At 40.1% G+C, this 12790-nt stretch overlaps 2 protein-coding genes across 2 annotated transcripts in view; one reads left to right on the top strand and one right to left on the bottom strand.

The window, feature by feature from the left end:
* Positions 1–12790, bottom strand: part of LOC118803505 (GTPase IMAP family member 4-like) — a 55526-nt gene that overhangs the window by 18259 nt on the left and 24477 nt on the right. The window lies entirely within an intron of this gene.
* LOC118803501 (extensin-like) lies at positions 7367–9218 on the top strand. The gene is made up of 2 exons (XM_036563993.1): positions 7367–7400; positions 8242–9218. Exons 1-2 carry the CDS (start codon positions 7367–7369, stop codon positions 9216–9218), a joined length of 1011 nt encoding a protein of 336 aa, XP_036419886.1.

The following is a 12790-nucleotide window of genomic DNA, read 5'->3' as shown; positions in this document are numbered from 1 at the left end:
AGGGGCGTTCCTGGGGGGATAGATCACAGAAATGCACACAAGTGGGATGCATTACCAATACTACTACTACTACAAAAAAATAAATAAATAAATAAAAAAAGAAGAGAAACCTTTTCAGTCTGTGTATCTTTTGGTTATTCAACTGTCATTTCAAAACCAGCATTGAAAAATGGGAAAATGGGTCAATTTTTTGGTTTTGTTTTTGTCAGTGCAAACACCAAAAAATTTGCTTTGTTTTACAGTTTCACAAACTAATCATAAAATCAAAAAACAAACAAAACAAACAAACAACAATTCTTCACAACAAACAGCACAACAGGACCTAAAGCCCAACACAGAGTCTCCTCTCTCAGTGAGTTTAGTTTAATGTAACGAAGGCGCTGGTGTCGGTGCTGCACTCGGAGGACTGAATGGCTTTCTGTCGTAATGAAGGTGTCTTGATAAAGAAGGAGACACAGGAGAGGCTACAGAGTAACACAAATAACACATACATACATTTTAGACTTACAGAACAACATTAACATTATTAAACCACGACAACGTCCCTTTTTACGGGTGCGGAGCCACAGCACAGCTCTGCATAACACGCCTCTAAAGCTCCCTCCCAAAACCAGAGGCAGTGGCAGCTGCCACAGTATTATAAGAACAATCTGCACACAGGACAGCTCACAGCTTTAACTCTTAGGTCTGGAACTGTTTACATCTGACAGTGTGACATCACAGTATTCATTTTCCTCATCATTACTGGGCAGCGTGACTCATTTCTCTCTTTGATTTCGCTGTTAAATGGCAGGAGTTCTGTAAAGTCTCTTCCCCAGATCACTTAAGATTTCTTCCTGATAGGATATATTTTATTTATTTATTGTTTAAGAGGTAGAAAATGTTAAAATTAAATACATAAAATACGACCCGTTATTCCTCTTCTGTTTTTTATTATTTTATTATACGTTTGTGAAACTGTCAATCAAAACTATTTCTTTATTTTCCACTGACAATAACAGAACCAAAAACAACAACTGACCCATTTTCCTGTTCTACAAAACTGGATTTGAGATGAAAATCGAATGACCAAAAGCTACACGAACCCTTTTCCCTGAGACATAAACGCGCCTTGCACACATGCTCTCAAAACAACTTACTCAAGAAAGAGCGGAGGTCTCTCTCTGAGCGAGTGTCTCTCTCTCTGAAATAAACAGCAGCTGCCAACCGGTCAGTAAAACACGGGTCAGACGCTGCAGGCACGTCAGTGACTTTTAAAAACGGTGCAAACAACCTGCCTGCCTGGCTGGCTGGCTGCGCTCCATCCAAACGGACCAGCTTCACACTAAACCCCGCATCACAGATCCAGTTTCCCTCCAGCGCTGCGATACAGGATGCTGGCTAGGCTGACAATGACGAGCTGATATGGCGCTAGCATTAGCCGCTAACGGAAACCTAGCTAGCTTCAGCTTACACTGCCACAAACAACACAGACAACCCGCACCGCCTGCCTGTCTGCGCTTCATTCACACGGTCCGACTTCACACTTCAAACCCATCCGAGCCTCACAAACCCAGTTTACCTCCACTGACTCAGCACAGTGCGGCAGCTATGCTAGCTAACACTGCCGGGCTAATTTGGCGTTAGCATTAGCTGGTAACAGAAACCCAGCTTCTGGCTGTCGATCTAAACTTATTAGCTCGACTAAACTTTAGTAAAGCACACATTTCTGTACAACCCGAATAAATTATAATTACTGAATACTTACCCAGTGTGTGTGTCCACCGCTCTCGGTTCGAATCTTCAGTCTTGGCCGCGGTTTTTCAAACGGCGCCCCGCCCTCCTCCTCCTCCTCCTCACCCAATCACCTGCATCTACTGTGACTTGAATTTTGAGTGACCTATCAGTCAAAACATGCCACTCTGTCGCTCTGTAGTGCTGTCACCGAAATTCGTGTCCTGTGGTTGTGTGCGTGTCATGCAGCAGGAAAATACATTAGATACATTTATTAAAAGAGCAGTAACATCACAGTTTATTGGTATGACATATTTTAACCATATTTATGTTTGTATAAATATATTTAAGTTACTGAACAGCAGTATGTGTGACATTTTGACAGACTGATTTTGTTTACCCAACACCACAACTGACATCCCACAAAATACCAGGGTCTAAAGTTGTCTGTATCCCACATTAGAAGGACTTTAGCACTGTGACGTTTAGCAGATGTTAGGTTTTGGTTAGTTAACACTGTGACTTCCCAGTTAGCAATATTTATCTCATCTTTAGTTTTGTTTTGGCCCAGTTCTGGCTGGGTCCTCAGCCCAGATCTGGTCCATATACTGTAAAACAAGAAGAACTAATTGATGTGGCCCAGATGAGGCCAACACACTATAAAATTAGTACAACTAACAGATGTAGCCCAACTCTGGCCCATATACTGTAAAGTGAGTAGAACTAATAAATGTGGCCCAGATCTGGCCAACATACTGTAAAGTGGGTAGAACTAAGGGCTCTGGTCCAGCTCTGGCCCATATACTGTAGTATATATAAAGGTGTGGGCCAGATTTGGCTACCCACTTTAGTCCCCAACCAGGTGTGGCACTGCAGGATGCCACATTCATTTATTGCAGATCATGCAAAATATTAGTAATATCTGTGATTAGTATTAGTAATATTTCTTCTTAATAATCAATAGGTGTCAAAAGCCATTTTAGAATGAAAACGCCATGTTGATTCTGGTTAAATAAATAAAAACAGTAAATGAATGAAGGAACAAAGGCTTCACCTTTGTGACAGGTCGTTCTTGAGCAAAGTGGAGAGGCCACTGAAATACGGGCTAAATCTGACATCTACCTTGGAGCACTGTTCAAATGTAATTTCACAGACATTTTATTTTAAATCAGAGATGGCAAACATGTCTAAAAAAATCATACTTAAGCGGTCTGTGGAATAAAAACATTTGTGTATGTCCCTGAAGTATAGGTGTCAACCCATTCAATGTGCCTTCATAAAATACATGCATACATGAGATCAAGCCAACTGTGTATGAGACACTTTCGCGGTTTAATTTGATAAACAGCTATGTTTTCTGATTCTGTCTGCAATAATTCATATGATTACTGGAGGATTTTTTTTCCACAGTAAACAAATACAAAGCTGGATAAATCAAAACCTGTCCACTTCCTGATGCCTAAGAAAAGAGGAAATGCATTCAACTATTATTTACTTATTTAACTGATTTCCAGATAACACAGTTTTTGTGTCAAACTGTACAACAAATCCCTTTACCTAGTAATCTGGAACACCACAATCAGCATTTCCAACAGATCCCTCTACAGACTGAATATGCTCAGTCACTTTGGTAGTTGTTTCACTGTAAGCAGTCACAGAGCTTCAATAACAGCTTGTCTGGAAGGCATTGGTTTTACTTCAGAAACTGAATAATGAGGCAGGAACTCCACAACTGTAAGATCTGTAACAACAAGAAAGGTTTTGTTCTAACAAACTTTAAGGAACCCATAATCAAAATTAAGCTACTTACAGGTCGAACTAATGTAAAGCACTCCTGGCAGTGAACTCTCATATGAACCAGGAAATATTGCCTCATTTTAACAATGACAGCATCCATTTTTAAAAATTTTTGTACTTCTACTGACTTATACAGAAGGATGTTGTGTGTGCAGACGAGAGGACCTGCTACTGCTGTCACAAGACAATGTGCTAGCCCAGAGTAAACGCTCTAGACCCAAGCTAATGTGCTAACTTTGAGCTAATGTCCTAACTGCAAACTAAAGCGCTGTACCATTATGGCATAACACTCAAAAAGCACAGGCTATTCCTTTTAAATGCTCAGAGTAGTTAGCTAACGTTAGCTAAGGAAAAAGTTAACATTAGCCATGATGAATTAGCAATTAAGGGTAATGTAGCTAAACCTTGTGCTGATAGCCGTTACATTAACCTAGCTACCCTGTGCTTTTCAAGTGTTATGCTAAAATGGTACTGTTAGAAAGTTAGTTATAACTTTTCATTTTCCATACTGGAACCTTATAATTTGAAATTATTCAATTATTACTCTTCCATTTGCCTTCTTTTCAAACCTAGCTGCCAGCTTGTCCATATGAAAATGGTGAACTTGTGCTGGAAAATTCATTAAATGAGGGTCTTAACCTTCAAAGGGTGAACTCTAATTGCACTTATGACATGCCAGACTAGGGTCAAAGGTACTGAGGTGTAAATCAGCCAATCTGCTGCAGCATAAAGGTGTGGCCCTCTTCCTTCATCCACATTGTTGGGCCACAACATTCATGTCAGAATTGGCCCTTAAACAGAGATACAATTTAAGACCATGCACAGCTGTCCAGCATCTGGCCCAATTCTGGCCCACACTTGGGTATGTAAGCCAGAATTGGCCCAGAACTGTCTGCTATTTGGGTGAGCTACTTATGACATGTCAGACATAGGTCAAAAGTACTGAAGTGTAAATCAACTGAGCACAAGTCTGCTGCAACTTAATTGTGCTGTGGCCCTCTTCCTTCATCCACACTGATCGGCCATAACATTCACGCTAGAAGTGGCCCTTACACGTAAATGTGACTTAAAACCATACACAGCTGTCCAGCATCTGGCTAATATCTATCTGGAAGTCAACGAACACTCACGGATATAAGCCAGAATCGGCCGAGAACAGTCTGCTGTCTGAGTTAGAGCCAACAACATGTCATAGTCTATTGATGTTAGAATTTTGTTTCATGAAGGTTAAAACTCTGACACCATGGCCTAAAACCAACATTGGCATAAGACGTGTGGAAGACGTTGGATGTTGGTTACATGACACTGAAATTTTAAACCAACAAAATATCAACTTCTAATAATGTTAGAATGTCATGTCGAATTCACCATACTCATGACTGCATGTCAGTATTCGAAATCAATATGATGTTGGGATGTGACGTTTAGAAAACGTTGGATCTTGGTTAGTGAATACACGCTTTAAAAGCAACAAAATATGAACATCTAACATTGTTAGAATGTTGCGTCAATTTGACGTTAACGTTATGACGTTAAATAGACGTTGGGTTTTGGTCAACATACATCACGACCTCATGTCAGTTTTCTACGTCAACCTGATGTTCGCATGTGACGTTTGGAAGACGTTGGATTTTGGTTACTTTACATCACACCTTAAAACCAACAAAATATCAATGTCTAATGATGTTAGAATGTTACGTCAATCTGACGTTAAGGTTATGACGTTAAATAGACGTTGGGTTTTGGTCACCGTACCTCACGACTGCATGTCAGTATTCTACGTCAGTATGACGTTGGGATGTGACGTTTGGAAGATGTTGGATCTTGGTTAGTGAACATCACACCTTAAAACCAACAAAATATCAACGTCTAATGAGATTAGAATGTTATGGCAATGTGATGTTAAGGTTATGATAAATAGACGTTGGGTTTTGGTCACCATACCTCACGACTGCATGTCAGTATTCTACATCAATCTGACATTGGCATGTGATGTTTGGAAGACGTTGGATTTTGGTTACTTTACATCACAACTTAAAACCAACAAAATATCAACGTCTAATGATGTTAGAATGTTACGTCAATCTGACGTTAAGGTTATGACGTTAAATAGATGCTGGGTTTTGGTCACCATACCTTACGACTGCATGTCAGTTTTCTACGTCAGTATGACGTTGGGATGTGACGCTTGGAAGACGTTGGATCTTGGTTAGTGAACATCACAACTTAAAACCAACAAAATATCAACGTCTAATGATGTTAGAATGTTATGGCAATGTGACGTTAAGGTTATGACGTTAAAATATACGTTGGGTTTTGGTCACCATACCTCATGACTGCATGTCAGTTTTCTACGTCAACCTGATGTTGGCATGTGATGTTTGGAAGATGTTGGATTTTGGTTACTTTACATCAAAACTTAAAACCAACAAAATATCAACGTCTAATGATGTTAGAATGTTACGTTAATCTGACGTTAAGGTTATGACGTTAAATAGACGTTGGGTTTTGGTCACCACACCTTACGACTGCAGGTCAGTTTTCTACGTCAACCTGATGTTGGCATGTGACGTTTGGAAGATGTTGGATTTTGGTTACTTTGCATCACAACTTAAAACCAACAAAATATCAACGTCTAATGATGTTAGAATGTTATGTCAATCTGACGTTAAGGTTATGACATTAAATAGACATTGGGTTTTGGTCACCATACCTCACGACTGCATGTCAGTATTCAACATCAGTCTGACGTTGGCATGTGATGTTTGGAAGATGTTGGATTTTGGTTACTTTACATCACAACTTAAAACCAACAAAATATCAATGTCTAATGATGTTAGAATGTTACGTCAATCTGACGTTAAGGTTATGACGTTAAATAGACGTTGGGTTTTGGTCACCATATCTTACGACCGCATGTCAATATTCTACGTCAATCTGACATTGGGATGTGATGTTTGGAAGACGTTGGATTTTAGTTACTTTACATCACAACTTAAAACCAACAAAATATCAACGTCTAATGATGTTAGAATGTTACGTCAATCTGACGTTAAGGTTATGACGTTAAATAGACGTTGGGTTTTGGTCACCATACCTCATGACTGCATATCAGTATTCTACGTCAATCTGACGTTGGCATGTGACGGTTGGAAGATGTTGGATTTTGGTTACTTTACATCACAACTTAAAACCAACAAAATATCAACGTCGGCTGTCGTCATTATTCTACGTCAATTTGACGTTGGAATTAGACGTTGTGTGTATGTTGAATTTTGGTCATCCGACGTCACGACCAACATTCAACCAAATATCAACGTCTTTTGACGTTGGTGGCCAGCTGGGAAGATTTGTCTGCAAAAGAAGCTCCAGTTAGTTCAGTAACTGATCTCTGATCTGCATTTCACTGTCTAATAAACCCACTAATGATCTCAACATGTGTAGCCAAAGCTAATGAGCGCAGCGTCAGAATGACCGCCCCATTTTCCCTCCCGACCAACATCTGGAAACACAGCTGTAGCTTCTGCAGGAACACCGACGTAGACGATACAGGAAGAGCTGAACACACAATATACAGCTACTGTTCCCGTTAGTGTTTCACTAGAATGATTATGTGGTGTTTATAAGACGTTATTACACTTATAAATACTTAAACGGGGCAACAACAGAAACAGCTGATGTCAGAAAACGTTGTGTTGTGGTGATGAACCAACAGCGTTAGCTAGCGAGCTTAGCTTCTATCAGGACCTTCACCATCAATGCGGCTGAGCTGAGGGAGTAAAATGACCGTTACCTTCGTTAATACGGTTTAATTCGCTATATTCAGCAGTACAGACACACCTTTAAATCTGCGGTAATGCCGCGCAGCACCGACCGCTGTGTTTCCCGCAGTTAGCGCGACTGTTCAGCACTAGCTAACCTTAGCAAGGCGGCTTCTACAGCTGTATTACACAGGAACTCGCTAGCTAGCTGGCTAACAGACACTCTCTGTTCATAAACAAACGATGGTGCTGATATTTAAAGACTCGCTGTGAGCTGACCGACTCGTATGTGGCGAAAGGTCCACCTGAAACGGCCAGCTAACGTTTACTCCCCTGGACCAATGTGGACAGTAGCGCTGTGCGCTGTGGACGGCTCGCTGAAGACTTTCTCAGGCGAGGACCTTCCAAAGGGGCAGTGATCGGTGTCCGTTCAGATGGACATCGCGGCTTCTTTAACCCGCTTGATACATCCAACAAACCCACAGCGCTGAAATGACAGGACTGCCTCGCTGACGGTGGAAATGCAGCTGCAAACAGGACTGCAGACACATTTTCACTGTGGCAGAGCTGGAGCGCCACGAGGACCAAATACAGTACAATGGGCGTTTTTATGAGAGTCTGACCGTTAAGACGATGAAAATGACGGTCAGAAACGCTGCTTTTCTGTATTAAAGGTTTCCAGCTATTATACACTGAAATTAAAACTCACAGAGTTTTGTATTCAAATTCGAATCGTGTCTTAAATAATAAGACTCCTCTGAGATCTGCAGCTGTAAACACAACCTTTAGCACTTGCAGTTAAATTTGAAAAAAGTCCAGAAAATCTAGAAAAGCTGAAGGAACCATGAGAAATAATGACAACCACACTCCAGGTGATGTCATATGGCATGTTCTTTAACACCATAAAGAGCCCATTAGATAAACACAGGAGAGTGACGACCACAACTCAGCTTTACACCAGATCCACCAGATCCACCAGCAGCCCAGCTTTACACCAGATCCACAAGCAGCCCAGCTTTACACCAGACCCACCAGCAGCCCAGCTTTACACCAGACCCACCAGCAGCCCAGCTTTACACCAGATCCACCAGCAGCCCAGATTTACACCAGATCCACCAGCAGCCCAGCTTTACACCAGATCCACAAGCAGCCCAGCTTCACACCAGACCCACCAGCAGCCCAGCTTTATACCAGATCCACCAGCAGCCCAGATTTACACCAGATCCTCCAGCAGCCCAGCTTTACACCAGACCCACCAGCAGCCCAGCTTTACACCAGATCCACCAGCAGCCCAGCTTTACACCAGATCCACCAGCAGCCCAGCTTTATACCAGATCCACCAGCAGCCCAGATTTACACCAGATCCACCAGCAGCCCAGCTTTACACCAGAGCCACTAGCAGCCCAGCTTTACACCAGATCCACCAGCAGCCCAGTTTTACACAAGATCCACCAGCAGCCCAGCTTTACACCAGACCCACCAACAGCCCAGCTTTACACCAGATCCACCAGCAGCCCAGCTTTACACCAGATCCACCAGCAGCCTAGCTTTACACCAGATCCACCAGCAGCCCAGCTTTATACCAGATCCACCAGCAGCCAAGCTTTACACCAGACCCACAAGCAGCCCAGCTTTACACCAGATCCACCAGATCCACCAGCAGCCCAGATTTACACCAGATCCAAAGCAGCCCAGATTTACACCAGATCCACCAGCAGCCCAGCTTTACACCAGATCCACCAGCAGCCCAATTATACACCAGATCCACCAGCAGCCCAGATTTACACCAGATCCACCAGCAGCCCAGCTTTACACCAGATCCAACAGCAGCCCAGATTTACACCAGATCCACCAGCAGCCCAGATTTACACCAGATCCACCAGCAGCCCAGATTTACACCAGATCCACCAGCAGCCCAGCTTTACACCAGATCCACCAGCAGCCTAGCTTTACACCAGATCCACCAGCAGCCCAGCTTTATACCAGATCCACCAGCAGCCAAGCTTTACACCAGACCCACCAGCAGCCCAGCTTTACACCAGATCCACCAGATCCACCAGCAGCCCAGATTTACACCAGATCCAAAAGCAGCCCAGTTTTACACCAGATCCACCAGCAGCCCAGATTTACACCAGATCCACCAGCAGTTCAGCTTTACTTTTGATTTCAAATCTGTTCTTGTTTAAAAAATAAATAAATAAAACTTGAAATTCACACTTTACAGTTAGAGTAACCTGAACAACACAGACTGATGTTTTATGGTTGTTTCATTTGAGTTACTGTAATTTAAAGTAATCTATACTACTAAATAAATAATAAATACTATCTAAAAAGGTGGTTCTTCAAGGGTTCTTTAGTAAAGGCAATGGTTCTATGTAGCACCGAAAAGGGTTCTTCTATTTTTACAGTGTCACATACAAACAACACGTTCTCCATCAGTCTGAGGAGCCACTTCACCATGAATAAAACACTGAGGAACGGTTCTAAACAGATTCACTGCCTTTACTAAAGAACCGTCTTTTTAAGTGTGAATTGCTTTGTTTTCTTGCTGCAGCACAAATAATAATAATAATAATAATAGTAATAATAGTAATAATAATAACAATCATACAATAATTAAACTCATTTATTAAACTCATTATTTATAATTATTAAAATCATTATTATTGTAAAACAAACAAATGATTAAATAATAATAATAAAGATATTTAATCTTTAATTATTATAATGATATTATTTAGTCATATATCTGTCTGTGTGTGTTAGTTTTATTATATTTGTTCCTTTATAAGCAGAAATTCTTCATAAGGATTGATGTCTTTTTAATATTGTTCTCTTTGTCTAACTGCACAGATGTTCGTACAGTAATATGCTTTATATGAGAACTTCTGAAGTTACAGTAATTATGATATATTTGGGGGTCTATAAACAAAAATCTCTAAACTCAACACTCGTTTAGAATAAGAAGATCTGTGAATGTGCTGCTTTAGCCTTCTCGCTAAACTCCTGTTAGCCTTTAGTGCTAATGAGGACAGTGGATCAAAAGCAGCTTAAGCTGATGGCTCCACACCCAGAAACACAGATTAGAGTCTTTACTGTCTGAACTGATGTCAGTGAAGCTTCACTGGGCTGGACTGAGTCTGTGTTGTGGGTAAAGCTGTATCATGCTAGGCTACTGCAGTCGAGCTGCACCAGCAGCATTTCTTTATTTCAGCAACATCTCATTGCAAAAGGCTGAACATCTCAAACACATTAGCTCCGTTAGCGCAGGCCTGTTCTGTAGCTGTGAGCAAGTCGGCTCTCAGAAATGAGAGCAGCACATCTGAACTCTGGCCTTGTGTGATGGCCCCGCCCCTTTCTGAGTGAAAGCAGCCTCTCTAATTTGACTGGTGATCAATACAAACTCTGAGCTCTTTGACAGTTTAATGATAAAATAAGAACCTCCTGCTGATTTAGAGCTATTAGGAGCCCAAATTCTACGGCCAGTCGGGCAGATGATTCTCTCGTGTCGCTACCGGAGCTGAAATCCAGAGAAACATGAAGGAAATCTGGGCTGATGAGTGTCCTTTCAGTCGGACTCCATCAGAGTGGACGAGCTGCAGTCCGTGTAGTGAGCTGGCTGTTAGTGAACTGAACCCTTTAATGAGCTTAAACTGATTCTTGCTCTGAGTGCAGATTTCATGGCCTCCAAACAACACATTACAGTACTGGGTGATGTTTGTGGATCAGTTTAAAGACACTTCTTTGATTTAGTTCGTAGTGAAGTGTTTTTGAAGTGAAGTCCAAACCTCTAATTTACTGATCCACTCCAAAAAGATCAATCAGAAGGAGGAGAGATAAAGTCTCTCTGAAAGAGAGAAAGTCTGTCTGATGGTGTTTTTGACGGTGTAGAAAACTGAGATGAAATGTGGTGAACAGTGATTCTTAATGTTCATATAAACAAAACTCAGAGTTTAATGTTGTTTAGTGAACCAGAAACGATTTACTAACAGACCAATCACAGCTCAGCACTTCATTAAGAGGGAAAGGCTTTTTATAACCTTGTTTTTAATTAATCTGTTCTTTTAATCTACCTTATATTATTTATTTTTATTTATTATGTATTTTTTATCATATAAAAATTATTTGATTATGCTTTATTTTTATTTTAAAATAAAAAAATATATTATCATTATAATCATAATAAATACAATTATTTATAATAATTATTAGAGTAATTATTCTTATTATTGTAAAATAAATGAATTAAATAGTAATAATAATTCAAGTTGTCTTTGTTATTTATTTACTTATATGTATTATTTATCCAATAATTAAAGAATGTTATGATTTATGCATTATTTTATTTATATAATAATAATAATAATAATAATAATAACAACAATAATCATAAAATAATTAGATTGATTTATATTATTTATTATTATGGTTATTATTATTATTATTACTATTATTAGTATTATTATCATTATAATTATTATTATTATATAAACATGATTAAATAATAATGATAGATGTTTAATGTTTAATGATTATAATGATGTTATTATTTAGTCATATATCTGTCTGTGTGTGTTTGTTCTACAGTGGTCACTATTAGGAAGTATAGCTGCTCTTCATTATGTAGTAAAGTGCTCTGCTGTACTGAAGGCTTGTGATGATTTATGCTCCTTTATAAATTGTCGCTGCGCAGCTTCTACACACAGTGCGGTAATTTGACCTGCTGGCTTTAGATTTGCTCATTAACCCTCCTGTTGTGTTCGTTTCGGCTAACACTCATAGTGTTCTCGGTCACTTTTGACCGGATCATTTTATTCCATTATAAATCAACAGGAACACATATATCATCACCTGATGTTGTGTAGATGTTTTATGAACTTCAGCTCTTGTGAACGTTGTAAGTTTTGAACTTGTCTTTGCTGTTTGTGTCCTGCAGGCCTCATTTAGCTCAAACCGCCCGTTTTTTTAGGAAACACATCATTTACATATTATTTTGACTGTAACGAGTACTAAGATGAAGCCTACTGTCGTGTTGGTCACAGAGCACTTCACTGAAATCTTCACCAAAGTCACTTTTTAAACCAGTTCAGTTTTCAGTTCTAAACTGTGGCACAAAATAACAACGTTTGTGTTCCGGTCAGAACTGACCGGTATGATTTATTTATTGAAAACAGTTTATTTATTGCCCAAAAAAGCTTGACCCGTACACTGTTTGGACATATTTACAGTTTTCTATATATTTGTATACAAGTTCCATAAAACAGCCACATTTTTATAAAAGTATGTCAGATTTGTTTTAGGTGTTCAGAAACCACGTGTGAACAAAGTCAGGGAGCCTCAAGACAAACAGAGGAAATTACTACACTTTTCAAAGAGGAAACTTGTGAATCGGTCAGATCTGACCGGAACACAGCAGGAGGGTTAAGGCGACTCCGCATCTCGCGCGTTCCTGCTGGTCACCAAATGAGACGCTGATCATGAAGAGATGCGACTGACCTCAGCTGGTCCCCAATGACCGC

The sequence above is a fragment of the Colossoma macropomum genome, unplaced genomic scaffold, assembly GCF_904425465.1.
Source record: "Colossoma macropomum unplaced genomic scaffold, Colossoma_macropomum, whole genome shotgun sequence".
Classification (NCBI taxonomy): domain Eukaryota; kingdom Metazoa; phylum Chordata; class Actinopteri; order Characiformes; family Serrasalmidae; genus Colossoma; species Colossoma macropomum.
The sequence above is the reverse complement of the archived record's forward strand: the minus strand, read 5'-3'. Positions and strand labels throughout refer to the sequence as shown.